The following is a 26,238-nucleotide window of genomic DNA, read 5'->3' as shown; positions in this document are numbered from 1 at the left end:
CCAAATGCCGACCGTTGGGGATCTCGACAGGCAAACGGGCCACCTGCTGTCCATGCGCACCGACAGCCTGAAGAACGAACGTGGCAAGCTGATCTTGAAGATCGTGGGAGAGGTCGAGCCCATGAGCATCGTAGCCAGCGCGGATTTTCTGCGATGACCGCCTCTCTCTCTCTCTCTCGCCTTCACAGGCACAGAAAGGCGTCAATACATAAGCCAAAAGAAAAGAGAAGAGCCTTCATTACTGGATCACGCGGAGCAATGGCCAAAGTCGTCCTGGTCGAGGGGGGGGGGGGGGGGGGGGGGGGGGGAGCTCGTCCGCCGCAAAAACACGTATTACGGGCGGTTCGCTGGAAGATGGGGGGGAAAGGGGGGGGGGTTGAATTTTTTTTTTTTAACAAGAAAATCATGGGATCGTCGACTAGGAGATCATGTCAGTTGTTGCGATAGAAGTATATATTCTCATATATTTGATACCCCTTGGTCATGACGAAGGTACATACATCCGACCGGATGGCTAAGTTACTACTTTTTCTCCTGTTCCAGGTGGAATCCACGAGCGCGAACCTGCGAGCGCCCGTCATGGAGTCACCCATCTGCCTTCCAGACGTTCTAAGCCAGTCCCTGATTCTTGGGCCAGACGCTGGATCCGGGCAACCACTGGGTTCGACGCGCGTCTCTACTGTGGTGATATGCCAGCAGTATATGCGACAGACGGCCAAAGCCGGTGACATTTTCCCCTTCTCCTGCGACGCCGTTGAACCCTTGATGCTTTCATCCTGCGCATCTCGCGCTAAGCTGGGTATCATAACTATTCTCGTAACCAAACCAAAAAGAAAAAGCAATGCCCTTGTGTTTCCCCAAGCCAATCAAGTACCCATCTCTGTGCATATCTACAAGTTCTTTCAAAGCACGTGCTATGTATATGTCCCCAAAGTCATCCAAGATGCATTTGTGAGATACTGTCGCCGATCACGAAGTGAAGTCACACGGAGTACTCAGGACTGACAATAATAAACGAGACATGAACACGTCGGTGATCTGGTACAAATACTAGGGCCTGGCACGTCGGTGACGACCACGAATTGGCTTTGATGGTGGAGGCGGTACTGCGTGATAGGTTTTGCGACGGCCGTAGTCGATGTCCTGCGTTGGTGGCGGTGGCGGTGGTGGTGGAGGAGGAGGCGGTGGCGGAGCAGGCTGGCCATGAGAATTCTGCTGTGGGGTGTAGTGGTATGCACCCTTACTGTCATAGTAGCCCTGGCCACGGGAGAAACTATGTGCGCCGTATCCGTCGTCACGTTGTCGGGGCGAGTTGTAGCTGCGCTGTGCAGGCGATACCGAGCGCCGACGAGAAGGGGGCGTTGGCCGTGGCGGCAGAGGATGCACGCTGCCACGATACTGAACGTAGCCGTCGTTGCCGCGTTTCGCGGGACGATCTGGGAGCGAAAAATGATGAGTATTCACGTGTGCCTGCATATTGGAGCTTGCTTTGTGTACTTGTAAAGGTTGTTGCTGGACGTGAGAGAGCTGCGGCGAACTCCCCGAGGAAAGACAAGATGTAGGAGGTAGAGCTACAATTTGCTGGTCGATACACGTTTGCTGACGGACTCTGCAAGCCTTTGGAGCAAATGAGAAATTTTGATGCTTACTATGCTGTTGAACAGGCGGCTGACCGTATGCAGCCATGTAGTTTTCGATCTGTGTATCTTGTAAAGCCTCTTGGATGGCGAAGCCGCTTCCATTTGTCTGATATTTGCGCGCTGATTCGATGGTCTCGCCGAGCAGGTTCGTGATAGGAGCTGAAGAATCAATGAACTTTTGAGCTTCCTTTGAGGAGAAGATGTCAAAGTGTGATTTTGGCTTCTCACGTGGTTCCAGGCAGTCGCCTCCCCAATGGCCTACGAATGTCAGCCCCGGTCTAACTCATCGGCTTTTAGATATGGCAAACCTCTTTCACCGCAGTTGTAGCAAAAGATGCTCAAGAAGGGCCCCTTCTTTAGCTGGGGCATCTGCTCCGGAATGATGGCACGCCAGATGTGCGAGCAGTCATCTTCGGCATGCGTGTCCTCTCCGCAGCGATCGCAATGGAACCCGTCTGCGGCGGTACGGTGCAGTTTCGAAGGGCAGTTTTCAATGGAGTGACCTTTCTCGTAGCATTTCTTGCATAGCCTCGCCTTTAGACATGCTCTCGAAGTGTGCGTATCCTTCTCGCCACAATGCTCGCATACTCGGTCGGGACAGTCACTCCACAGGTGATCGCGCTGCAGGCACAAGATGCAGCCAAAAATCGGGATGCCCTCTTCGACTTCCCCCAAGTAACGGATCTGGTACTTCATCTCTTCACGGTGCTCCATCTGCGAAAGGCTCTCGGCGTTGATGACAGCCTCTTTCCTGTCGGACATGGGCTTTGGCAGCTGATCGGCTGAATGCAGCGAAATATTATTTGACTCCGGCGGCTGATGGAAGACCGACGCATCAGGCTCAGTCGGCTGAATTGTGCTGTGGCTGCCTGCGTACTGGTGTGCGTGCAACTCTTGGTAGGTCGCTGCGTTCTGAGCCAATAGACTGTGTAAGGTGACGCTTCTTGTCCCGTTGGTGACAGGAGGATCTTGCACCTTGGTTGAGGGTAGATAATTGATTCGCTTTTTGAGAGCAGAAATCGAGCTAGCAAGAGACATCAGAGCAGGATATCTGCCATTCCCCGATATGTCTTGAGCACCGCGTGGCGGAAGAGCCTGGGCGGGATCGATGTTCTTTGCAATAGCTCGGTACGACTTCCAGCCTTGCAGCTGAACCTTGAATACAACGTCAGGGTGCTTGATAGAGTTCAATGTTTTCGAAAGGCCTTCAGTCGCCAAACGTGCTTCTTCGGCCGTGGTGAAGATGCAGAACATGAACCACGTCCTCAGTCCAGTGTGCTCGGACTGGGCAATCCATGCAGACTGCATCAGCGGCGACTCTATGACAGCCTGGGCTATTTTCTTGCGGGTCTTTGCTTCAATGACCATTGCGTTCGCCAGCCGCTGTTCTTCAGGCGTTGCTCCTAGATCTACCCCTATCATGCTACAGGACGTCAACGCTATGCAACAGCAATTTAAGCAAAGGAATATAAAACCCACATCGCGCGCTGGTCTGTAAAAGCCTGCTCAATGCCGGTCAGAAGAGAAGTGAACTCATCACCGCCGGGCTGCTTCGTTCGCGTCTTCTGTGAGGAAGAAAGGTCCTCCTTAGGCTCCGAGTCGTCACTGATCACGACAAGTTTCTTGTTGTCTGTGACGACCGGAGTTCGTGCACCGTGTGCCTGGCCCATTTTTGCGCCCTTCGGCTTAGGCCTGGCCTGAGCCAGAGCCCTCGTAAGTCTGTGTTCTTGGTCAATCAAAAGAGCCCGCGCCAACAAGGAGAACGAGCATATCATCAAAACAACGAGAGCAGTGACGGCGACTGACATCTCGCGACGAAGCTCAAAGACTCAGTTGAATCCGACTTCAAAACACGTCTCGAAAACTCAAAAAAAAAAAACGCAGCCTACCTCTTTGGTTTGGCGACTGGTGGCGGTTTGGTCTTCGACTTCTTCGCCTGCGCGCCTCCGCCGCCAGGCTTGCTCTTCTTCGTCCTGGTCATAGCCAGAGGATAGCTGAGGTTCTTCTCTCGCCTGCTCGGTGCTCTCCGAACCAAAGGGGAATGAAACAGATTGACCCTCGACGCCCTGGAAGACTTTCGCAGTGTCGCGTTGGTGGCGCCTCTCGATTACCAAACGCGGTTTAGTCGACGGGATCGCCCCACCAAAAAGTTCCTGAAGTACTCCAACCTTTTTTTTTTTTTTCGAGGAACGACGGTTGCAATCGCCAATTGTCGTCGAGGAAGACGGCAGAAGCGAGCGATCCAGGCCCCGAGATTCTTTCGGGCTGCGCCGGGAACGAGATGTCGTCCGAAGACGAGGCGGCGCCAAAAGTCGCAAAGAAGCACAAGCCCAAGAAGCAAAAGTCGAAGCCTGAAGATACAGTAGTAGCAGCAGCAGCAGCAGAGGTCGAAGACCATGTGCCGGCCAGCGTTGAAGAGGCCGAACCGGACGAGAAGCAGAAAAAGAAGAAGGACAAGAAGAGGAAGAGAGAGGCGATACCCGAGGAGCTAGAGATCGACGTGTCGCTGCCGGAGCCGCTGTCGAAGAAAGAGCGACGCAAGGCGAAGAAGGCCAAGACGACGGAAGGGCAAGGGGAGAGCGAGACGTCGCCGGCGACGAACGGCGAAGCAAGCGTCGAAAGGCGGGCCCCGAGCGGCGCGAAAGCGGGCGGCGGCGCGCTCAAGGAAGAGCACAAGGAGCGCCGCACGGAGCACAGCATCTGGATCGGCAACCTGCCGTGGACGGCGACGAGGCAGGACCTGCGCGACTTCCTGTGCGACCAGGCCTCGATCCGGCCGTCGCAGATCGTCCGGCTGCACATGCCCGCGCCGGACAAAAAGGTCGCGCTGGACACGCGGGGACGTCCCCCGTTCGCAAACCGCGGCTTCGCCTACGTCGACTTCGACGGGCCCGAGGCCTTGTTCGCGGCGCTGCAGCTGACCGAGACGCCCTTCTATCGCTCGGGAAGGAACGTGCTCATCAAGGACGCAAAGAGCTTCGAAGGCCGGCCAGAAGAGCATACCGCCGCCGCCGCTGCTGCAGCGGGATCAACGACGGCCGTAGGATCCAAGGCCAAGGGCCCGGCCGGCAACCCGCAGAAGCCGCCGTCGAAGAGGGTGTTCGTCGGCAACCTAGCGTTCGAGATCACCAAGGAGGACCTGGAGCAGCACTTTGCTCAGTGCGGGCCCGTGGAGAACGTCCACATGGCCACGTTCGAGGACAGCGGCAAGTGCAAGGGCTATGCGTGGGTGACGTTCGCCACGCTGGAGGCGGCCGAAGCGGCCGTGCGAGGTTGGATCTTCAAGGAACCCGAGGACGGCGACGAGAACGAAGTCAACGGCGACGATCACGCGGACGACGCAGACGTCAAGGCCAAGAGTAAGAAGAAGGGCCGCAAGTGGTTTGTCAACCGGCTCCTCGGCAGAGAGATCAAACGCGAGTACGCAGAGGACGCATCGGTCAGGTATAAGAAGCGGTTCGGAGGAGCCGAGAAGCGACGACAGGATCTTACGGACGCTCCTATCACGGAAGTCGCCGACGGTTCCTCGAATGCGCAGGCGACGCTCAGGAGCAGCCATGACCGACGGCGGGAGCAGCGGAAAGCTCAGAAGCCCAAGGTCGACGCTAGAACCGTCGCGCCTGGTGCTGCTTTAGCTCGCGCGCAGCGCACGACAGGTGCTATTACAGAAGCTAAAGGCACGAAGATTACGTTTGACTAAGGACTGCGCAGTCGAAGGGTAGGTTTTGCAGGTCGTGATGTCATACCGGAAGTAATTACCTAGCATAGCTACAACGGAGAGCGAAACCTAGGAAAAAAAAAAAAAGAAGATCGTGTTGTAGCAATGAGACAAGTTCGAAGAATTCATACTTTGCCAGACAATCAAGGACCAACTCCCACGCCCTTACTTCCCACCGCCTCCAAACGAGTGTCCTAAAGTCGGGTCAAATTCAAGCAAAGACGTTAGAGGAGATTAGCTTATTGAAGCACACGTATACGCCACCAACCACGCCGGCCAATTCCAATTTTGCGCAAGGTTTGTGAGAGAAATAGCTGAGCAGGTATGGGTGGTACCCGCTGGTCGTATTGCCAGCCTTGTTTTTTTCTTGATCTATTATGACTGCGGGTTTTCTTTTTTTTTTTTGGTTGCGATGTCCTAGCACCGTCGACGAGGATGGCTCGTCCTCTATGCAGGGCTTTCCTCATCGCTAGCATCTAGGATGTCGTACTCTTCATCGGTCATAAAGCCGTCCTCATCACTAGTCTCGACAAGGCTCACACTCTCTGCATCTTCAAAGATCTCGAGGTCAGACTTGTCGCTCTTCGGTGGCTGGGGCAGAGGTGCACTCTCAGTCTTCGAGACGGGAGAGGAGACGTCGTGCACGCTAGACACGGGCGACTCCTTGTCAAGTTTTGGGAAGATCATGGCGTTTTTATCCTTGCCTTTGGTCTCTTCCTCCTCAACCGCTTCTACAGAAACCGGTCTGACCTCGGCCACAACCTCGACAGGAGATGGAGCCTTTTCCGCCACGGCGCGGGCATTCAACAGGCGCCTGTTGTTCTCCAACTCGAGCATGGCCATCTGGTTGAATGAGTCCTGCGCCGGGGGGCTCATCTTAGTTTCGTTGCGTGCCTTGTTTTCCAGCTCAAGCCGTCTCATCTTCTGTTGCAATAGGAGCTGCTCCTGTGCTTGACGTGTAGCCGCAACCTTGGCCTTCATCTCGGCGTCCCGATTCATCAACATGCGCTTTCTGATTTGTTGCTCTTGTAGCATGAGCTGCAGCTGATGATCCTGGACGGATCTGACGAATCCTTGAGCCGTCGTCGCCGATGGGCCAGCTTGAGCAGGTGGAGAGAGTGGAGCAGGAAGCTCGGAAGCTGGCTGTGATTGGGGTGGAGAGACTGGAGCTCTAGCGGCTTGCGCGGCATCTATGGCAGCCTTGGCAGCGGCCGTACGAGCTCTGTGCTGTATCTCAACGGCGCGAATCTCAGTCGAAAGCTTTTGAAGCATCTCGGCCCGGTGAGCCTTTGCCCGAGCATCAGCGATCTGCTTAGCTTCATGCTCGGCCTTGATCTTCTCTTCTTCAACCCGCTGCCTCTCCAAGGCCTGTGCGCGAAGGAAGCGATGCTGCAGCGCTTGCTGGAGGAACGTGTCATGCCACTCACCTGGCCGAGGCTGAACGAGCTGTGGCGGAGACACGACCTGAGGCAGGGAACTTGGTTCTTGCTGTGACGGGAGGCCGACCGTGACATGACACCAGAGACGATGGCCAAAAGCTTGGCCGTCCGGGGTCTTCAGACGCCAGTAGGATATCTTTGTGCCTGGAGTCTGCGGAGCTTTGAGGACAACACGGAATGCGCTCTCTTCACCAACCTCGACTGGACGGTCGAGCACGTTCGACTCGGTAGCCACGTTCTCGAGCATGTTATCACCGCCCGTGTAACGAACGCTGCAGCCAGCCGGCCAGGCAGCCTGGCCAGAGTTGCGGAGTGTCCAGACTTGGGTGAAGACGGAGTTTGCACCGATCAACGTACCGTCAGGAACGGTCTCTCGGACGAAGACGGCATTCAGCTTGTTGACGTCTACAGGACGGGCCTTCTCCTCGAGCGGTGAGGACAACAGATCTTGGACCTTGATTTTTTCTTCGATGGGCTCCGCAAGAAGGTCCTTGATCTCGATCTTCTCCTTGGAAGGCCTGTGCTCGGGAGTGTCCGCTGGCTTAACGTCGATGATGGTCTGCACCTGAGTAGCAGCATTGGCTGGGGCCTTGCTTGGCTCCGCTCGTGGCTCGGGGCGGTCGCCCTTGGGTGCCAGGCTGCGTCCGTATTGGTCCTCGTGGACGGTCGTGATGGTAGCATTACGAACGGGGGTCTTGAATTGGATCAGCGGATGAGTGTGGTTGTGCTTGTTGCTGGGATGTGCCTCGCAGCTGGCACAGAAGTCAGTGTCATGGCAGATGGCACACTTGAAGCGAGTGCCTTCGATATAGACACTCTTGTTCTCGCAGAGAGGCCCGTCGCAATAGATACCGACATGGCGAACCTTGTGGTAGCGTGGAGTGGGGATTGGCTCGTATAGGGGGGCAAAACGATGCCCTGGATGAATGTAGCTCGCGTTCTTCATGCACTCGGAGCAGAAGTCCCAATCAGGGCAGTTGAGGCACTTGTGCCGGACACCAAAGATTGGCTGCAGAATGTCAGCGGATGAGTCGTTGCTACGGGCAAACGCCGGAGAAACTTGCCTTGTCGCAGCCATCACACAGAGCGGCATGCTTGATGTTTCGGCCTGGGGCACAGAGGAACTCTGCCACCGGGGAGAGAGAGACGCCCTCGCCAACGGCCTTGAACTGATGCGCGGGGTGGTGGCCATGATTATTAGCCTCGTGGCACGGGATGCACAGGTCATAGTCTGGGCAGTCGAGACAAGTGACGAAGCGGTTCTCTTGATCCTCTGCGCGAAGGTTAGCTTTTCGTTGGTGTAAGCCTAGAACCTGTTTTCATTTAGTACCTTTGATACAGCAGTTGCACGTGCGCGTTGCCTCGTGAACGGGCTCCTCAGCCTCAGCTTCCGGTTCGGCTTCCGGTTCTGGCTTCGCCTTCTCCTTCTCCTCCTCCTCCTCCTCCTCCTCCTCCACGTGTTCGGTATATGCGCCGGGCATCTCCGGAAGCTCTGCTTGCTTGGGTTGCTTGGGCGAAAGGCGCTCCGTAGTGCTGCTCACAACTTGGCCGTTCCTGACAAAACGCTTGACCAGCCAATGGTTTTCGTCCGGACAGTGAATGCCACTCTTGACGCAGGCTTCGCAGAGGTCGTAATCGCCATCGTCGCAGATGTTGCAGTGGTAATGGGCGTCGGCCATGGGCTTGTCGCATGCATTGCAGAACACAGACCAGGAGCAGTTGTTGGTGGCCGGCACGACTGGCTCCTTGACGCGGAGGGCAAGTTCGCGCTGACGCGAGAGGTTGGCAAGCTCAGCGAAGAACGCCTCGCGGCTCAGCCTGGTCGAGATGCGCTTGGGTGCCGGCTGAGCTGGGGCGTCGGCCGTGGAAGGCTCAGCACTTCCGTTTGCGATCGGAATCAGCGATTCAGCCGAGCCAGCAGTGCCAGACGTGTTCGGCTCGGTCTTGATGCTGTTGAGGGTCGTGTCGGAGCCAAGCCCGTCGAGCTCTGGGAAGGCCGAGGAGAAAGTCCCAGGCAGGCCAATGGGCTTGAACGGTGGGATGGAGCTTTCGGGGTTTGCAGCGTTCGGGAAGGTGACTCTGAGACGAAGCTTGAGCTTCGCCTTGGCAGCTCTGAAGAGGGTCTTGTACACGTGGTGGTTGTTGGGATCGAGGACAACGAAGGAAGCGGCCGAGTCGGAGAAGCGTTCGAAGATGGCCGGCTCGTTCTCTGGAATGCCGAGGAGCACTCGAAGCTTTTGTCTTCAGGTTAGCACATTGATCGCAACACGCTGTGCAGGTCAAGGGTTGCTGATGCGGGAAGGTGGCGGGAGGTCTGGCAAGGGCGGCCAACGGAGGGGAGCGGCGACGGAGACCTCCCGCGGAGCACAGGCAGCGCTTGCGGGCGGTTGTGCAGCTTCGGTCCGGTAGCAGCTCGCAAGACGGGCGGTCGAGTGCCACAGCAGCCGGCGAGGACACGATCACGACGTCGCAGCAGCAGATGGGAGTACGTACCCTGCCCGGCAGCACCTGGGCGTTCAGATCCCCGAGCGGGATCTTGAACTTCCTTGTCGTGCTCTGCATCGACACCCTCACGCTGATGGGTGTCTCCATGTTGACCTGAGGCGTAGCGCTGGCCATGATTGCAAAGGCAGCTCAACGCTTGTGCGCTTTGTGGGTGTTGGGAGTGGAGGAAGGGCGAGGGTGAAGCTGTGGTGTGGTAGCCTAGCTGGCAAGGCGGCGATGGTACGTCAGCGGGTTAGGGGCGGAGATAGCAGGCGATCAGGCCGAAGGCTGCCACGGCGGCATTCCAGAAGCGAGGGCGGGCAGAGGGCGGCGACGAGAAGAGGGAACAGCGAAAAAGGCGGCGGCGAGCGACGGGGAGATTTGGAGGGGCAGGTTCTTTGAGGGGACGGAGAGAAGAGAGGGAGAGAGGAGAGAGAGAGAGGGAGCGAGCAGGAGCGAGCAGAGAGGAGAAGAGGAGGGTGACAGACGCCGGTCAGCCAGCGAGGGACCTCAGGCCCGCTCGTTGGTGGGCGCGCGTGAGCCTGCGGGCGGCGGGTTTGGGACTGAGCCCAGGCGGGACTTGCTGGCGGGGCCGGCCTGGGCGGGCGAGCCAGCACTCGCCGTGCTTGACCGGTCACGTGTCGCCAGGCTCCTGCCCACCGGCCGCGGCAGTCCCACGCCGTTCGTCACTCGCGCCGGAGCCGTCAGACCTTCGTGTTAAGCACACTGATGATATTGCATTTGGCTCAGGAACCGAGCAAGCCCTCTATCGACCGGTAATGCTACCTAGTAAACCCAGCTCCGTCACTCGCAAAAGCCTGTGCCGTACCCCTCCACATGTCCTTGCATCCATACTCACACATGCACACACACACACACACACACTCTCTCTCTCTCTCTCAACAAACACACACGCACTCTCTCTTCCTCTTCCTCTTCCTCTTCCTCTCCCTCCCTCCCTCCCTCCCTCTCTCTCTCTCTCTCTCTCTCTCTCGATCGCACGCACACACACGTACACAAGTTCTCTCTCTCTCTCTTCTCTCTCACGCACACACACACACACACACACTCTCTCTCTCTCTCTTTCCCTCTCTCTCTCTCTCCCTCCCTTTCTCCCTCTCGAATAATACCCCAAAACTTCTCTCGCGTCACTAAAACCACTCTCCCCGTAAAATCTCCCGAGTCGAGGTCCCAAAGTAAATGAGTCATAAATACAAATGGTGAAGAATGTTTTGTAGCGAGCACACCAGGCTGTGGTGACTAGCTCAAAGAGCTCTCGTGACGAAATGCAGATTCCAAAGCAGGTGTATCAGAAACCTCCCCTTTGTAACGCCGTTGCTTGTTTTTTAAATTAGAAATAGAGATAAAAAGAAACCCCCCCCCCCCCCAATGAGGTGGTCGCTCAAATGTCAACGTGCTTAGAGATAGTGTTGAAGCGCCAAGAAAAAAAAAGGCCAAATACCGCTTAAGAGGTTCGCACCATCCCTGGGACAGGTCGAAGAAAAAGGATATTCGTGTGGGCAGAAGTGGTGTGCCGCTGCCGCCAATTATTGCTGGGGATAGTAGACAGTGCCGTTCGGTACCGGATAGTAGAATCCGCTTCCGTCGGGAGCTGGCGTCATCATGCCTCCCATGCCAGGCATTGCGTAGCTTCCGTACTGTTGTCCATCCGTTGGCTGCATATACATCTGTGACGGGTCGTAGTAAAAGACCATACCGTTCTGCTCGAACTGTTGGACGCCTGGCTGACCTTGGGGCGGCTGTTGCATCGGCTGCGGAGCTCCCGCCGGGCCCGGAGCAATGGTCGGTACCAGGTAGCCACCTTGTTGTCCGTTCTGCATGACCATGGGCGCTATGACCGCGCCCGGCTGGTATTGCGCTTGCATAGGTGGATAAAAGTATCCAGCACCAGGCTGGAAGCCAGGCTGCTGGTACGGCTGGAAGGCTGGAGCGTGGATCGCACGTTCCGGGATGTTGGACAATGGAGTGCCTGCAGTCTGCGTCGGATACTGCGGCTGAGGGTAGTACCCCGACTGCGCAGACTGACCATTGGCACTTGCGACACCCGGAGGAAGCTGATGGGAGAACGGCTGGTCTTGCTGAGGAGGCGGCGGCGGCGGTTGGAAGTTCGAGGCAGGTGACTCGATACCAGCCACTGACATGGGCTTTTGAGGGCGAGGTTGATGCATCGGCATATTCGCAGGCCAGTTTTCGCGATACGCCGGCTTCTGCGGTCCCGACGGATAAGTCGTGGGGCCGTTCATAACTGGCGTTCCTTGACCTGACACGGCATGAGGAGTGCCTACAGCGGTCGAGTGGTGAGAACCTGGAGGCATTCGGACGACGGGCCGTACCGAGCCAGCTGGCGAGACCAACGTTTCTCTGAAGTCGCGACCGAATGACGAACGTCTGCTCATGGCGACGCTGGGGGAATACACACTTCCACCAAACACGCTCGTTCTCCTGCTCGAATATCCGCCCATCGAGCCCAGTTTTGACCTACCTCTGCCGAACCCCTGTTGATTAGGTCGCAGGGCTCTCGGTATGAAGATGAAGGAACGGTCAACGGCCGGGAATATGTAGCGTGGTGCTTTCTCAGGAAGCGAAATGCGAACGGGTTTGTCCCGTCGGAGAGGGGGTCGGTGATCCGGCAGTTTGGTGTATTGCCTGATGAGAGTGTTGCCATACGTAACAGCCTCCTTCATTCCCGGCAACAGAACGCGGATCTGTACATGTCCTAAATCTCGCGTTGTAGAGTAGTTCCGTACAGTGGTTTGGCCAACTGGAGCCGAGGAGGACGACACGGCTGGGGCAGCGGCCGTACTCGTCGATAGTTGTTGCTGCTGCGGTGGGTCTGCACGGGCATCTGGTGGATCTTCTAGCGTATCGTGGAGGTCGTGCGCCCATGATGATGGAGTTGCGTCAGGATCTTGAGGTCGTACGCTGAGACGGGTGTTAGCCTGGACATGTGGAGCAATCAGTAGATTCATCATACTTAGCCGGCGAGAAGGGACCGCCCACCATCGTGCCTCTGCCTCTTCCTCTACCTGCTAGCCTTGAGCCATTTTGTGCCTGTGTCGACCTCTGATCATGCATGAAGAACGCCCCTCGATTTGGAATAAAAGCAGGGTCCGCATCACGTTTCTTCTTATACTCCTCATGATCTCGTCGCCTCAGCTCTGCAAAGTTTTCTCGCCGTCTTAGGCTGCTCGGCGAACGCACAGGTACATCAGACGTGACCACTGCTGGTCCTGGCCGTCCTTCAAAGTCCAAGGCTTCGGTGTGAGATGCGTCATCCGAAATCTTCAAGCCGTTCATCATCGCCAACGTATCCTCGGATTGGGCGAATGAGCCCATATCCGCTGCCGGCGTCTTCGGCGCCACCGCTGTCCCCTCCTGCTCGCTGCCGTGCGACTTGACTGCACCGTTAGCCTTTGTAGCCTGATCTTCGGGGCTTAGCGAACCCGGGCGTTCGGCTTCGCTAAGGTCACTGTCGTCGGCGTCGCCATCATCATCGCTCGGCAGCGAGTTCTCGCTCTGGGAATCGTCTATGTGCTGCACTACAGGCTCGCTGTCTTCCGTATCTTCCTCCCTCTTTCTCCGTAGACGTCGTCGATTTTGCGAGGGCATATTGGAAACGAGAGAAAAGCGTGCGCAGAAAGGGAAAGCAGTAAGAGTACACCGGCGGCAGACCGCAAGGAAGGGTAAGAAGCAGCAAGATGCGGAAGCGGCAGTGACGAGCGTCGACGACAACTAAGCGGACGCACAGTCAAAGGGCAGGAGCGCGCTGTGGACGATGATTCCTTGAGGCTCTGTCTAGAAGAATCTCTACTTAATGTCAGTTAACACATCAGGCCACGGCAGCTCACGTCTTCATCTGCCTGGAGGTGTGGAAGGGCGGACGTTCGGCCGTACACGTGTCGTGCAGCGGAGCATACGTACAATAAAAAAAGAAAACAAACACAATTTACCCGTCGACGGGGTTGTGGTGGATGTCGAGAAGGAATGGGCACGGCTGAATAAGGTTTGACACTTTCTGTCGTTCAAGGCCACGAGCCACTGCTTGGCGCAAACGTGGAGATGCCATCACCACCACGTGAAGGAATGCGGATTGCAATGCGCTTTACGCCATCAAGGTTCGTCCAATCGTGCAGTCTATACTCATGCATGCAACAATTCTAACCAGGTAAATTCATATATATATTTTTGATTACTGACGCCGTGGCTTCATCCTCAGAGCTAATACGTGAGCAATTGGCCACAATCTTCGCCCATGCCGGAAAAAAAACGTCGAACAAGAATTTGGTCGAGTAGACGGAATGAGAACGCAAAAGATGAAGAGACTACCATCCGTGCAAGTATGGGTATCATCTGCAAACATGTACAACGCCTCGCCGCAAAAATGTATGAGCGAACATAAAAGCAAAGTCACAATTCGATGCTCAGCGAGCAACGACATCAACGGCACTCTGCTTGTTTCGTCTCCGCTCGTCAAGAGACTCGCCAATGTCCTTTCCAGCCTTCTTGGCCTCGAGAGCAATTTTGGCAGTATGGATGCTCTCTAGAGCCCCAGATTCATGCCACCTCTTCTCCGCAGCAGAGAAACCAAGTTTGCTCTTCAGCTTTAAAGGTCCGTCGCTACTATTCTTCTTCTTCTTATTCCTCTTCTCCTCCATGGCGTCAAGCAGTTCCATTATTACCGACCACCCCTCTTCGACTGTGTTTCGGACAGATTCGAGTGTTTCGCCATCAACGGGATGGAAGGTCCCCGGCTGTGTCTCATTGAATACTTCACGCGACGAGCTGGCCGTTGCTTCGAGAGCCCGGAGTTCCTTGCTTCCCTGGATCATGCGTGCCTTCCTTATGAATTTGGTAGGCTGTCTAGACTTGAGGATCTCCTTTTCGATCCCTTTCGCCGTGTATGCAATAGGCCCAAAAAGAGCAGCGATATTTTTAAGAAACAAACCCCCAATACCTATAGCTGTGCCTTCAAGAGCACCTACGACCCCGTGTTCCTTTGCTCCATGATACGGTTGGGTAACTACACCTGTCCACCCGTCCCATATTCCATAGAAAAGCTCGTCTCTACCAGCCCTTAGGCCACTCCGATAGCCCGATATGCGTCGTGGTTTTCGTACCGTCTCATCTCCGTAGAGTCGCGGCGCGTTGTGAAATCCCTGTGCAACTCCGACAATAATATTCATTGGCAGGTTTAAAAACGCCTTTCCAGCTTCCTTGAGTCCATGGCCAATCTGTTTCATTACTTCTTCAACCAACGGTTCCGAGGGATCCGTAGACAACGCGGACATGCTTGTAAGCTGTCTTTGGAGGCTAGTTTGTCCCTCTGGAGGGCGGGACGGCTTGCCCTTTGCGCTTTGGTAAGAAGGAATGGTATTGTCGTTGACGTCTTCCGATTTCCTCTTACGTCTCTCTAGCCTTCTCTTCTTTGCTTTGCGCTTCTTGCGACTTTTGATCGACTGTCCTGCATTAAGTGGTATTGATGCCGTTTCTTTCCCAATATCCAAGACAGTGGTGAGAATGGGACCAAGAACGCCAGTGATCGGCCCACCAGGACCCTCAAAATCGTTCCACTCGTTGTGACGGACAAGCCGCAAGTCCTGCCAACGAATCTTCTTCTGTTCAGCAAGTATTTCTGCCGCCAATGCGGACAGCTTAAGGTCTAAGTTCTTAATTTTCCAGACGGCAACTCTATTTTCAAGTATTGAGCATCGGATAGAACGACTCCCACTGAGATTCAGATGTTTGTGGAAGCTTTTGACTGCATTGAGAGCCCCGTCTCCTTCTGCAGCAATGCTCTCCGCAATCTTGAGCGCATTCTGCCGGGCTTCATCAGTAAGGCACTGCTTGATGCCTTCAGCGAGCTTCTCAGCCGTGAGACGCTTGTATGGTATACACTCGAATGCGCCAGCACGTTTCTTTGCGACCATTGCTCCCCAAAATGGCTGGTCTCCAAAGAACGGCACGATCATGGACGGTTTACCGCACTTCAGACCAATAGCGGTTGTACCAGCTCCACCATGATGAATGACCGCCTGTACTCGCGGAAAAAGCCAGTCGTGGGGAGTGTCTTCAAGCAAGAAGATGTTCTCAGGTATTTCCATCTCGCCACTTCCCAAACCACCCCAACCTTTCGACACCAAGGCTCTGACGCCAGCCAACTTCACCGCTTCGAAAATCATAGCTGTGAATGCATTCGGATCGTCGACCACTATGCTGCCGAAACCAATGTACACCGGTGGTTCGCCTGCGTCCAAGAATTTCTGCAGCGGCTCTGGCGGCTTATAAGACGAACCAAGATCGAGAAACACAAAGCCACATATGTCAATGTTGTCCCCGTAATCTTGGGGTTTCGGTACTAGCCCGGGAGACCACATGTACGTAAACGGAACAGCCATTCGATAGAGCTGGCCTGGCGCCCAAAGCGTGCTCACTTCCTCTAATCCCAGTGTATGCACTCGAAATCTGTTGATTAGGTCTCCCAATCCCTGCCAAGTCATGAGTTCGACCAGCGGGTAGCTCATGAAATTTGCGTAGGCGTGATCAACATTCGTGCTCTTTATGTTGGCCAACGGGTGCGGAAACTGTGTTGTTGGGGTGTACGGAAAAGTGAACATCAAATGCAGCGGCACGCCTAACCTTTCCGCAATGTGGATATGAGCAAAACTCGGGGGATTCGCAATGATCGCATCTGCAATAAATGGCTCGTATCTTCCCATCATTTTCATGTTGTCCTTATCGAGCTCATTGTCCGTAGCATTTATGCACGCTCGCCACATTCCCTCGAACATCTCCGCCATTTGAGCTCGACGGGCACTAATGTCTCCTGCGCGAATGGTCTCGATGGATGGAACCAGCCCTGGGTTCTTTACCATAAACGCCATCAAATCTGACGGATCACCTCCAACGGAGAAGAATTCAAGCTTGCCGTCCTTCTCTACGAAGTCTTTGAAAGCTGGATGTGTGGCGATTCGCACGCGATGTCCGTACTCTTGCTTTAGTATCTTGCCCACCTTTAAGAATGGTTGTATGTCGCCTCGAGAGCCGATAACGATGATTACTATGTTCAGCCGTGGTACGTCCCGATTATCATCCAGACCTTGCGGAAGTTTACCCTTCTTATCATCAGACTGTGTTGTCTTTGAGGATTTGCTCTCGTCCTGTCCATCGAGTTCTTGTCGATGGAAAAAATGGTGTCTAAAGCCGGTGCCTAGCGCCTTCGCCAAATACCCCGAGCTATCGGTCTCGTTGAGAGAGATATTGAGTCGTCCGTCACGTCTCCGAACTTTACCAATCGTGCTGAAATAATCATTGCCCAGTCTAAAGCGAGAATACCGTTCATATGCCCTATTCCGCGGCCGAGAGTCCCTCGCTGTCGCCGATGGCTTACAAGTCCCTTCATCCTCGGACGAATCGTTTGAAGGTTCTATTTCTGCATCTTCACCTTGCGTGTATACCAGATTTGATTGCCGAGCGGGCACCTGACTTGCGGTTGCGAAACGCTGAAGGCCTAAAAATGATGCTCGTGGTCCTTTGGGGGGAATATCTGATCCTGCTTTGGCACGCATTGACGGTCTGTCCACATGGTGTGAGGTTGACGGCGTTGTTTGAACCTTGACACGGTCAAATTCAAAGCAATGATTACGAAGAGAAAGGAGAAGTACTAACTGTATTCTGGCCACCGACACTTGGATCATGCACAGGATCGTCGGATGCTTGCGCATCAACGAGAGTCTCCGCGTCTGACGATGACTTTGTTGTTGGACACGTTGGTCGCCGCACCGCGTCTTTAGTCGCAACTTGCAGCACTGCAGATCCGTCCTTTCGCGACTCGTTTGTCACCTGAGCCTCTTGACTTTCTGTACCCTCCATCGAGAAAAAATTGTGTGGGAAAAAGATTCTTATGCGGATCGCGAAGTTTACGCAGCGATTTGGAAGTAGGAAGGAGCTGCGTAGGCAAACAAACTAGTTGGCCTACGAAGGCGCCCCACGTCATAGGTTGGTCGTCCTGTCCTGTGCAATTTCGATTTCACGAGCTTGAGTCGGGGAAACAGGCATTCTAACCGAACTGCGCTGGCCATAAATTGGCGCTCTGCGTTCCCAGGACTATGGACCGTGCAATTCACGTGCGAAAAACCATGGGATATCGGTACGTTGGAAATGCAGAATTCGAACCAAGATTGCCCATTACGTCACAGCAGCGGGTTGAAACGGACACCACGTGCCAGCAAGGATCGAGCTAAGCCGCATCAATACGGAGCATGCATTCCCGGAAACTGTTATGAATAGAGCCTCCTCTTCTAAGATAGTTGGCTCATGGCGGTTTGTGCGTTGGTGGACGCGTGAAAAGTGTCCTTGTATGCGAGCACTGAGAGTGGTTCGAGGCATGTTATAGAGGCGTGCAGCGTCAGATAAATTTTTGAATTTCCTCGTACTTGATCGCATAGACGGCAAGAACAAGTTTGCCTTCTTTTCCAAGCTGTAAATGCAATTTTGGAGCCGTCGTAATCCTAGGATGATGTGCTCGATGATGCTATATAAAGAATGTCCGCTCGATGTTGGATCACGTTGTGCATCTTTAGGTTCCACAGCTCCAACCAATCGGGCTTTGGGCATACCAAAATTGCCGTATTGAGTAATTTTTATAGCACAGCCTTTCGTTCTCCCAGCGGTTTGGAGTCGTTGGCGGAGTTAAAACAACGAGGCCGTTGAAATATGTGCGGTATTCCCACGCCTGAATTTAGTATAAAGACGATTCGGGAGAAAGGATGAGTATTGGTGTCATCGCCTCTTGTCTCAAAAGTGAAGTCAAACCGTGGGCCGTTCAAAATGCCAGCAAGTCGAATTGTTTTCATCACCGGTGCGAACACCGGTCTTGGTTTACAAACCGTCAAATCTCTATGTAGATCCAGCAGACCCTACACCATCCTACTGGGTGGTAGGAACATTCAGAAGGCTATTGCTGCTGTTGAAGAAACGACACAAGAATATTCGGAGAGCCAAAGCACGGTCGAGCCGATTCAAATCGATGTTGAGAGTGATGCCTCGATCGAACAAGCTTTCGAAACTGTTAGAGATAAGTACGGAAGGGTCGACGTCCTCATTAACAACGCAGGCAGGTAGCCCTGTTCTTGTTATTGCTGTTCTTGTGGTCGGCAGACCGTTCGACTCACGCTTTGCAGGTGCATCCTTCGACCAGTCAGCTGGGGACGGAAATATGACGCTCCGCCAGCTTTGGAACAAAACCTGGGATGTGAACGTAGCAGGAACATTCGTCAACACGTACACCTTTGTGCCACTCCTCCTCAAGTCATCCGAACCTCGCTTGATATTCATCACCAGCGGGACCTCAGTATTAGCAGAGCATGGAAGCCAAGTCTTACCAATCAATAGACCTCCAGCAGCAGGTTGGCCGAAGCCAACTTTATCGATTCCTGCATACCGTTCATCAAAGACAGGCCTGAACATGATGATGCTGGAGTGGTCGCGGTTGCTGAAAGAGGATGGCGTCAAAGTCATTGCCATCTCCCCAGGCATGCTCGCCACTGGCCTGGGAGGCAATCCAGAGGCTCTCAAAGCGTCAGGTGCGTTAGACCCTAAGATTGGAGCCGACCTTGTCCGTGATGTTGTGGAAGGGGCTCGGGATAGTGATATGGGTAAGGCTATTAGGAAAGATATGGTGCAACCATGGTGAAGGTTCTCAAACCGAAGAAAAACAAAGGCGCGGTGAATAGACAGCCTCCTACGCCTTCATACCTGCTCTAGATCTGTACTAGATCCAAGTGTTAGGATGACCAATTCTATTTTGATCCCTCATCTCTACGAATTTAATTCTGTCGATTTCTGACGTCAACTACCAACAACTGGAGATATCGTCCTGTCGTGTATGAGAGCCGACTTTGTTAGATTATTCATCTCCAGAAGGAAACATGAAGTCATCCCACGTTGGTGGGTCAAAGCCGGCGAACACGCCGTCAAAAGCTGCGCCTTCTGTACTCATGAAGCTGAACGGATCAAGAGCTTCGAATTGAGGACCTTCGAGCATTGACGTCGGCGAGCACCAGCTGGAACCGTCCGGTCTCCGGTCAAATTCAGTCCCAACTTGAGTTAATGGCGTTGGGTCCGTAACGTCAATTCGCTCTTCAGCACTAGATCTATTCCGAACTGAAGCTGTGGCGGCATTTCGCAGCACTAGCCGTATGGCCAAGGACACCTTCCGCGCGTCTCTGCTAGCAGACGCCTTCTCCACGCATATGGTATGTGACTGCTCAAGCAACGCGAATATCTCGCTGCCCACGCCAATTGTAGGCAGGCCAGCACCAACACTCCTCTTAAGACATATGTTGGTGTACAAGCAAAGGACAATCACTCCGAGTAGAAAGTCGTTGAAGTAATAGCAGTTAAACATCCACTTCACCTCGTAGAGTTGTCCACCGGGCGCGAATTCTTTGTACGCATTGATCACCAAACGAACTATGGACAGTCCAGCCTCAATACACTTTTCTGTACTATATTCGTTACCTTGTGTCATGTATTTGCGGTGCAAAATGCACAGGCTTTTCAGTGAGAGCAACTCGAGATAAAACCTGGTCATGATCAGAAAGGGCGGGTCTCCCAGACAATCCGGAATCCGTCGAACACGAAGCACGTCTGGAACAGTTTCTTTCGCCATTCTGATCTCCTCGTCTTGCGTTCTGACCTCGCTCTCAGATTTAAGTCGTAGAGACAGGGCATCTTGGCAAACTTTGCTGAAGCTGGGCACAAGCCGATCCTTCACAATGAACCAAAGCAGTCCTGTAGCCTCACTTTCCGGTCTGGAAGGTGGCAGTTCGGTTGAATCAGGACCAAAGTCTGAATCGAGTAAGTTGCGTGGAGAGCGCGTGTCACAATTCTCGAGGCGGATATTACAGGGCAGACCCAGTTGGAACGCAAGCATCATGTCAATCTGCTTGAATCCAGCCCTACAGCGCCCATTTCATTAGCGACTGGCTCAACCAGAGCGGAACTTGGGCCACGGCGAATAAACCCACCAGAAGCGACGTCTCATTTCGCCTTCGAAGACGCTGAAAGAGCCGAAGAAGTCCGGGTCACGGTGATATCCCATCTCGTATGCGATCCTCACCGCCATGGACATCATTGCTCCCGCCTCACGGCTTGGGTCCAGAGTCTTCATGCTGACGCAGTGTGCATAGAAGAGCAGCGCTTCAGGACCATATGGCTGAGCGCGATAATAATGGCCAATGACCAAGCACTCTCCCGCCGCAGCATGAAAGCCCGGGCTCAAGCCTGCCACTTTGACCTGTGCTGAAGCCATGGCTGCACCCTCTCCGGCCATCGAAGACAGATTTAAGGCTGAAAATAGTAAGCTTAGCCAGAGGGGCGACACGACGCCCGGTTGACTCCAGAACTCCACGTACTCGCGCCGGAACTGTTGGGCATGGATGAAGGGCAAGATAAACGTATCTCCCACGAAGAACACTTCCAGAAGCCGATCGGACTCTTCTCTAGAGGGCATATATCTTTTCAGCACCTCTTCGATCGAACGTGACGATGCCGAACCGAATATTCGCTCGCTGCCACGCATCCTGTACTCTGCCGATGGCATCCGTTCCACTTCTTCTCTCACCTCTGGCAACGCAAGCTTCAAGTCATGGATGCTGTTCATTATATCTTCCAGAACAGTAGGGTATTTCGCCTTGGCGTCGGCACTCCAAGCACTTAACTCATTGCGATCTTGGCGGTCAATTGCGTCCGGAGGCGTTGTTGGCTGCTGTAAAGGAGTCATCGGCGCCGCTTGGTTCTGCATCAACAGTGTGACCATGCGCTCCAGCTTGTCAAGTCTATCTTCAGCTACGGATCTAGTCATGTCTTCGCCAGCACTCGGCTTCTGATAAGAACATGACGAGCCTCCATTTCTTTTCACACAGCTGCTGCACGGACGTCCCTTGTTGCATCGGACCTTTGCATCACGGCACTGGTCGCAAGCAAGTGACTCTCGAGGCCGTTTGGCGACTTTGCGTGCTTGCGTATCTTGAGAACCGACGTTGATTCTGAATCTGCCGGTGTACTTGGATATGTCCGACATGACAGCGAGTTCGAGATTGGCGAAGTTGGAAGACGCGTCTCTGTCATTGCCTATATTCCTGCCAACGGCCAAGACTTACAAATCCACGTTGGTGTGTTTGCTTCACGCTGGTGGTTTCTTCTACATGCATCACCAGAGGTTTTGTAAGCACGTAGGGATCGCGGCTGATACGCAGTGATTGAAGCCCCGCCAAGACGCCCTGTGCTGCTGCGACCAGCGAAAAGAGGGTGGTCTGATGTCATGGTTCTATAGCCTGCAAACATTACCTTGGGTGTCAAATTAGCAGTTTGTCGAAATCTCATTTCGGCACAGGCATGAACGCGGTTTAGCCTAGCCACCCAAAGGGGATTTCTCAAAACAGAGGCAGAGGATATCGACGCTCAGCATGCAACTAGATGCAGCCGTGATTGAGCTTCTGAATTTGAACCCTGAGGTCACTTCGGTGGTCTCGGCGGGCGGGGGAGGTTGCAGTTCTGCTTCAACGAGCAAAATCACGACGAAAGATAGCGATGGGAAGCCGAAATACTTCTTCATGAAGACCGGCACAGGCAAGGATGCTAAAATTATGTTTCAAGGTTAGTGACGCTCTGTTCGTATCGTTGCCGAACCACAATGTGCTGCAACACAACCCCAGGTCAGCAAAGCTATTATGCGTACAAGGTTTTTTTAAAGAAGAAAAATGAAAAAAAAACTTTAACCTGCGTCTAGATTGGCTGTGGATTCAGAATGCCGTGGTGACATGTTTGACATGTTGCTAACTATGCCACAGGTGAACATGCTTCGCTGAGCGCAATTCATGATGTAGTGCCTTCCCTTTGTCCCCAGTCCTACGGCTGGGGTTCATTTTCTGCCAATCCATCAACATACTACCTAGTTACCGATTATCTCGATCTATCCTCAAGGCGATCGTCATCTTCAGGCAGCAAAGGAGTCCTGAGCTTGGCGGAGAAGCTTGCAAAATTGCACACCACGCCAGCACCCATACCGGAGGGATATTCTAAGCCCCAGTTTGGATTCCCTGCTACGACATGCTGTGGTGATACACCGCAGGACAACAGCTACAAGGAGAGTTGGGCGGATTTCTTTGCGAATAACCGGTTGCTCTTCATCCTGACGAGGTCTGAAATGTCAAACGGGAAGGACGAGGAACTTCGCCGTCTAGTAGAACAGACCGTTTCCCAGGTCGTTCCGAAACTGCTAAGTGACGAGCATCTCAATCACGGCAAAGGAGTCACGCCTGTTGTTGTGCACGGAGACCTGTGGAGTGGAAATGCTAGTCGAGGCGTCATTGGCGGTGAAGGGGAGCCTCAAGACGTCGTTTTCGACTCGAGCGCGTGCTACGCGCACAACGAGTTTGAGCTGGGAATAATGAAAATGTTTGGAGGGTTTGGCGGCTCTTTTTTAAGAGACTATCATAAATTATGCCCGAAGACAGAACCGGTGGATGAATACGACGATCGAATAGAGTTGTACGAGCTATACCACCACCTCAACCATCATGTGGGTTTACGATCGTGTATGCATGAGCTTCGTCGCTGATCATCACACAGGCATTGTTCGGAGGCGGTTACCGATCTGGTGCTGTGAGCATAATGAAGAGACTGTTGCGCAAATATGGCGATGCCGCCTCGTAGTATTTGCAATTGCTCAGGGGAGGTCTGTGCAGTACGTACACATATTATGATGGTTTCAGCTGGGAAAGAGTGTTTTAAGCTTATTTCTTACTTACTACGTCTACCCATGCAGGAGATTGGTGTATCAAAATTAATATTGAGCCTAGACAAAATTGCAGTACGCTACGGAATTGAGGGACGACGGATGACCCAACCAAATTCTGATGAATAAGTGCTGGCTGGTCAGTAATTTCGCGAGCACCTGATGTGGAGCGGCTGTTTGTTGTAGCGCCTTCACGCGTTCCTACACAATCGGGGAGACCGTGGGACGCGTAGGCTTGCAGACAACACTTCAATAGCGCCTCGAGGCATTCTAAAGACCAGTGACGACGTTTGCGCACACGTCATTAAGCGAACGAGAGCTCAGCTGAGGTCCGGAATTCCCACAAGCTCTACTTGTGAGGGATCGAAGGGTTTTGCGGCAGCTGTTATGGGCGGAAACAGAAAGCCGGCTAGACTGCGCTGATCAATTTTATGTAATCGATCTAGCCACGATTGACTTATCTCCCCCAAAATTGTGGGCACGTGGGTAAGGAGGGCTCGAGTGTCCTGGTGCCGAGGGACTATTTTTGGACGGCCAATTTAGGTGGAGATGTGCAGTTTTTTCCTTGCTCGTAGCTGAACATCATATACCTTTGTCGCCGGATGCAAACGCGCTGGCTGGTAAAAAAAAAATCCCGACGATTCAGAACGACGTTCAGGGCATCCTTATACGCGAACTCGCTAGAACCCCAAAGTCACGGCAGCGGCTGATGGACCAAAGCAGTGCAACTGTGTGAAGGTGGCCGTCAAAACCTCGTGAAGTTGCCGGAAAGGGGTAATGGGCTGAGCGCTAGTGGAATGGTGGCGCGCGACTTGGATTCATCCTCGTTCCTAGCAAATTTCGCGATACGATCACAGAACTGAGAAAATCGTCGTCGTCTTGAGAGCCAAAGTCGGCCGACGATCGATGCGGTCAGAAATTCGCCGGTGGGAGAAGATTCCAGATTTCCTCTGGAGCGTGCGAAGAAATGCTCGACTGTCGACACGTTCAGAAAGATCCGCCGACGACAAACTGTGTTTCGCTCGCCAAGTCTTCTGTAGTGCCTTTGGCAGTTGGGTGGCTTGAACCTGTCCCGTCTCAGCCCAGAAGCGCAGCCCCTACAGCAAATCAACGCTCTCGACTCAAGCTGCTCCAGAAAAATACACCGGTCAAGTCCAGACTTAGCTTTTTGCGTTAATGCAGGAACAAGAACAAGCGCAGGCGTTAAAAATCAAGCCACAAATGTTCCGGTTGACTCGGAATAGGAACGTTGCCTTTACTCATCATACTGCGATACCACCTCAGGGGAGGGGGGGTTCAGGTAGTATCTGTATTCGTCTTGACCGGTTTTTGCTGTAGCCTGTCTGTTGCCAGTTAGGAGACTATGTCCGCTTAGCGACGCCTTGTCAGAGTACGGGCGTCTTGCCCAAATTTCGAAAGTACTTCTTGCAGCGAGCGCCTCGCTCGTGTTCCATTCTTTCTCACCTACCTCCTCCTCAACTCTCGTACTGTACTTTGTACGTACGGCCTTCTTTCCTTACCTTTGCAGACGATTGTCTGCGTCCTCTCGTTGACCGTCCGGTCCATCCGCTCCTTTACTGGCCTAGGCCAATAAGCACTCCTTTCACCTTATTTTTAAGTATTTATTGGGGGTCGTGTGTTGTGTTCATAATGTATTTCACAAGCTTCGTCTCAACTGTGCTCGCAGCAGCTTCGGTTGTCTCGGCGTCTCCACATAGCATCAAGAAGCGTTATAGCGGTTCTGACAAAGTTGTTGCGTACTGGGGCAACACGGGATATTCAAGCGGAAACATCGACATCTCAACCATCTGCAGCAACAAGAATGTCGACATCGTTATCCTTTCCTTCCTGACGGAGTTCCCTGATCAAACAACCAACGGCGTACCTGTGTTGAACTTCGGCAATGCATGTGGCGACACATACTCCAACGGTCTGCTCAAGTGTCCTGGCATCGCCGCTGGTATCACGCAATGTCAGCTTGCTGGAAAGGAAGTCATGCTCTCGCTCGGCGGCGCATACCCAGCCAACCAAGCCTTCGCCTCAGCAGAGTCGGCCATTGCCTTTGCTGACTGGCTCTGGGACAACTTCGGGTCTGACACATCGCTGAGCACTACGCGTCCTTTCTTGACCTCTGTCATTGACGGTATTGATCTCGACATTGAGTCGAACGTTGCCGATGACCAGAAGCAAGCGTACTTCCCGGACTTCATCACTGAGCTTCGCGCCAAGTCTGGCAACACCTGGAAGATCTCAGCCGCACCGCAGTGTGTTATCCCTGACGCTCACTTTTCAGACTATATCCAGAGCAGCTGGTTCGATTACATCTTCGTCCAGCTCTACAACACAGACGGCTGCTCTGCTAGCGATCTCGTGAACACTCCGTCTGCATCCACCAACACCTTCGCAAAATGGATTAGTGGCGCCCTGTCACCGTTGAGCGGCTACGAGAACCCAGACACATTGGTCTTCGCCGGTTTGGTAAGTTCGCTGAACCTTGCCCTCTTGGATTCAATGTTGACCGCTTGACAGCCCGCTAGCACGATTGCTTCCACCGGTACTGACTCTGGCTCCCGATTCTACTTGACTCCAAGTCAGGTTAAGGAGCTCGTCTATCAGTTCGCCTCCTCAAGCAGCTTCGGCGGTATCTCATTGTGGGACGCCACCTACGACTACTACAACACCATCTGTGACCAGCCATACTCTTACTGGGTCAAGACTGCTATGCAGCAGGTCGCGGCTGGAAACTTGGCGCCTTTCCCGAGTGCTTGTTCAGTTTCGTCAGCCAGCAGCAGCAGCAGCGTTGCCAGTGCAACCTCCAGCTCTACCACTTGGAGTTCCTCATCTGTTGTTGCAACGACGACCTCCTCCGCCGTGTCAGTCAGCTCCAGCTCCTCGTCCATTGCCTCCTCTTCCTCCGCTCCAGCTGCAGTTTCGTCGTCTTCCAGCGTTGCTTCGAGCTCATCCTCCGCTCCAGCTGTCGTCTCGTCTTCCAGCGTTGCTCCAAGCTCTTCGTCCAGCGCCGGACCAGCCGTCATCTCATCGTCTTCTAGCGTTGCTCCAAGCTCTTCGTCCAGCGCCGGACCAGCCGTCATCTCATCGTCTTCTAGCGTTGCTCCAAGCTCTTCGTCCAGCGCCGGA

The 26,238-nt window shown here is 53.7% G+C and overlaps 9 protein-coding genes across 12 annotated transcripts in view; 4 read left to right on the top strand and 5 right to left on the bottom strand.

Annotated features, from left to right (window-relative positions):
• Nucleotides 1-441: 441 nt before the first annotated feature.
• PV09_01507 lies at nt 442-3,669 on the bottom strand. Of its 2 annotated transcripts, XM_016354406.1 has the most exons (5): nt 3,530-3,669; nt 3,120-3,359; nt 1,949-3,063; nt 1,650-1,898; nt 442-1,436 (listed from the first exon to the last, which is right to left on the bottom strand). In XM_016354406.1, the coding sequence occupies exons 1-5, from the start codon at nt 3,619-3,621 to the stop codon at nt 1,051-1,053; spliced, it is 2,082 nt and encodes a 693-aa protein (XP_016217418.1). In that variant the 5' UTR covers nt 3,622-3,669; the 3' UTR covers nt 442-1,050. The 2 variants fall into 2 exon arrangements, with proteins under 2 accessions (XP_016217418.1, XP_016217417.1); XM_016354405.1 differs by having other exon boundaries at nt 442-1,898.
• Nucleotides 3,670-3,834: 165 nt separating this feature from the next.
• Nucleotides 3,835-5,456, top strand: PV09_01506 (uncharacterized protein). The gene has a single exon (XM_016354404.1). It carries the CDS (start codon nt 3,922-3,924, stop codon nt 5,338-5,340), a length of 1,419 nt encoding a protein of 472 aa, XP_016217416.1. The 5' UTR covers nt 3,835-3,921; the 3' UTR covers nt 5,341-5,456.
• Nucleotides 5,358-9,765, bottom strand: PV09_01505 (uncharacterized protein). The gene is made up of 4 exons (XM_016354403.1): nt 9,291-9,765; nt 8,128-9,031; nt 7,862-8,070; nt 5,358-7,806 (listed from the first exon to the last, which is right to left on the bottom strand). Exons 1-4 carry the CDS (start codon nt 9,414-9,416, stop codon nt 5,806-5,808), a joined length of 3,240 nt encoding a protein of 1,079 aa, XP_016217415.1. The 5' UTR covers nt 9,417-9,765; the 3' UTR covers nt 5,358-5,805.
• An 871-nt stretch (nt 9,766-10,636) lies between these two features.
• On the bottom strand, nt 10,637-13,329 carry PV09_01504 (uncharacterized protein). The gene is made up of 3 exons (XM_016354402.1): nt 13,224-13,329; nt 12,277-13,109; nt 10,637-12,224 (listed from the first exon to the last, which is right to left on the bottom strand). Exons 2-3 carry the CDS (start codon nt 12,909-12,911, stop codon nt 10,829-10,831), a joined length of 2,031 nt encoding a protein of 676 aa, XP_016217414.1. The 5' UTR covers nt 12,912-13,109; nt 13,224-13,329; the 3' UTR covers nt 10,637-10,828.
• A 131-nt stretch (nt 13,330-13,460) lies between these two features.
• On the bottom strand, nt 13,461-17,425 carry PV09_01503 (uncharacterized protein). The gene is made up of 2 exons (XM_016354401.1): nt 16,968-17,425; nt 13,461-16,912 (listed from the first exon to the last, which is right to left on the bottom strand). Exons 1-2 carry the CDS (start codon nt 17,169-17,171, stop codon nt 13,724-13,726), a joined length of 3,393 nt encoding a protein of 1,130 aa, XP_016217413.1. The 5' UTR covers nt 17,172-17,425; the 3' UTR covers nt 13,461-13,723.
• Nucleotides 17,426-17,607: 182 nt separating this feature from the next.
• Nucleotides 17,608-21,509, bottom strand: PV09_01501. Of its 3 annotated transcripts, XM_016354399.1 has the most exons (4): nt 20,330-21,509; nt 18,586-20,260; nt 18,473-18,488; nt 17,608-18,424 (listed from the first exon to the last, which is right to left on the bottom strand). In XM_016354399.1, the coding sequence occupies exons 1-2, from the start codon at nt 21,382-21,384 to the stop codon at nt 19,207-19,209; spliced, it is 2,109 nt and encodes a 702-aa protein (XP_016217411.1). In that variant the 5' UTR covers nt 21,385-21,509; the 3' UTR covers nt 17,608-18,424; nt 18,473-18,488; nt 18,586-19,206. The 3 variants fall into 3 exon arrangements, with proteins under 3 accessions (XP_016217411.1, XP_016217410.1, XP_016217409.1); XM_016354398.1 differs by having other exon boundaries at nt 18,473-20,260; XM_016354397.1 differs by having other exon boundaries at nt 17,608-20,260.
• Nucleotides 18,129-18,993, top strand: PV09_01502 (uncharacterized protein; the record flags this gene model as incomplete). The annotated part of the gene is made up of 2 exons (XM_016354400.1): nt 18,129-18,379; nt 18,423-18,993. 2 exons carry the CDS (start codon nt 18,129-18,131, stop codon nt 18,991-18,993), a joined length of 822 nt encoding a protein of 273 aa, XP_016217412.1.
• Nucleotides 21,510-21,662: 153 nt separating the features above from the next.
• On the top strand, nt 21,663-23,746 carry PV09_01500 (uncharacterized protein). The gene is made up of 3 exons (XM_016354396.1): nt 21,663-21,959; nt 22,154-22,884; nt 22,935-23,746. The coding sequence occupies exons 1-3, from the start codon at nt 21,770-21,772 to the stop codon at nt 23,016-23,018; spliced, it is 1,005 nt and encodes a 334-aa protein (XP_016217408.1). The 5' UTR covers nt 21,663-21,769; the 3' UTR covers nt 23,019-23,746.
• Nucleotides 23,747-24,750: 1,004 nt separating this feature from the next.
• Nucleotides 24,751-26,238, top strand: part of PV09_01499 (uncharacterized protein) — a gene marked incomplete at both ends in the record, with an annotated part of 2,878 nt that continues 1,390 nt past the window's right edge. Inside the window, 2 exons of the mRNA XM_016354395.1 lie at nt 24,751-25,578; nt 25,630-25,973. Coding sequence (XP_016217407.1) covers nt 24,751-25,578; nt 25,630-25,973 — 1,172 coding nt within the window. The remainder of the gene's footprint in view (nt 25,579-25,629; nt 25,974-26,238) is intronic.

Source organism: Verruconis gallopava, assembly GCF_000836295.1.
Source record: "Verruconis gallopava strain CBS 43764 unplaced genomic scaffold supercont1.4, whole genome shotgun sequence".
NCBI classification, from domain to species: Eukaryota; Fungi; Ascomycota; class Dothideomycetes; order Venturiales; family Sympoventuriaceae; genus Verruconis; species Verruconis gallopava.
The sequence above is the reverse complement of the archived record's forward strand: the minus strand, read 5'-3'. Positions and strand labels throughout refer to the sequence as shown.

What these genes read in the sequence shown, in the direction of transcription:
- PV09_01506 (XM_016354404.1), top strand. Translation starts at nt 3,922, where the DNA reads ATGTCGTCCGAAGACGAGGCGGCGCCAAAAGTCGCAAAGAAGCACAAG.
- PV09_01500 (XM_016354396.1), top strand. Translation starts at nt 21,770, where the DNA reads ATGCAACTAGATGCAGCCGTGATTGAGCTTCTGAATTTGAACCCTGAG. An exon ending in TGCTAAAATTATGTTTCAAG is followed by an intron (nt 21,960 to 22,153) that starts GTTAGTGACGCT and finishes ACTATGCCACAG; the next exon opens with GTGAACATGCTTCGCTGAGC. An exon ending in ACCACCACCTCAACCATCAT is followed by an intron (nt 22,885 to 22,934) that starts GTGGGTTTACGA and finishes ATCATCACACAG; the next exon opens with GCATTGTTCGGAGGCGGTTA.
- PV09_01501 (XM_016354397.1), bottom strand. Translation starts at nt 21,384, where the DNA reads ATGTCGGACATATCCAAGTACACCGGCAGATTCAGAATCAACGTCGGT. An exon ending in GAAATGAGACGTCGCTTCTG is followed by an intron (nt 20,261 to 20,329) that starts GTGGGTTTATTC and finishes TGGGCGCTGTAG; the next exon opens with GGCTGGATTCAAGCAGATTG.
- PV09_01504 (XM_016354402.1), bottom strand. Translation starts at nt 12,911, where the DNA reads ATGCCCTCGCAAAATCGACGACGTCTACGGAGAAAGAGGGAGGAAGAT. An exon ending in GGTCCCTTCTCGCCGGCTAA is followed by an intron (nt 12,225 to 12,276) that starts GTATGATGAATC and finishes CACCCGTCTCAG; the next exon opens with CGTACGACCTCAAGATCCTG.
- PV09_01503 (XM_016354401.1), bottom strand. Translation starts at nt 17,171, where the DNA reads ATGGAGGGTACAGAAAGTCAAGAGGCTCAGGTGACAAACGAGTCGCGA. An exon ending in GTGTCGGTGGCCAGAATACA is followed by an intron (nt 16,913 to 16,967) that starts GTTAGTACTTCT and finishes GACCGTGTCAAG; the next exon opens with GTTCAAACAACGCCGTCAAC.
- PV09_01507 (XM_016354405.1), bottom strand. Translation starts at nt 3,621, where the DNA reads ATGACCAGGACGAAGAAGAGCAAGCCTGGCGGCGGAGGCGCGCAGGCG. An exon ending in CCAGTCGCCAAACCAAAGAG is followed by an intron (nt 3,360 to 3,529) that starts GTAGGCTGCGTT and finishes CCAAGAACACAG; the next exon opens with ACTTACGAGGGCTCTGGCTC. An exon ending in TTTACAGACCAGCGCGCGAT is followed by an intron (nt 3,064 to 3,119) that starts GTGGGTTTTATA and finishes GACGTCCTGTAG; the next exon opens with CATGATAGGGGTAGATCTAG.
- PV09_01505 (XM_016354403.1), bottom strand. Translation starts at nt 9,416, where the DNA reads ATGGCCAGCGCTACGCCTCAGGTCAACATGGAGACACCCATCAGCGTG. An exon ending in CCCAGGTGCTGCCGGGCAGG is followed by an intron (nt 9,032 to 9,290) that starts GTACGTACTCCC and finishes TGAAGACAAAAG; the next exon opens with CTTCGAGTGCTCCTCGGCAT. An exon ending in TGTGTGATGGCTGCGACAAG is followed by an intron (nt 7,807 to 7,861) that starts GCAAGTTTCTCC and finishes GACATTCTGCAG; the next exon opens with CCAATCTTTGGTGTCCGGCA.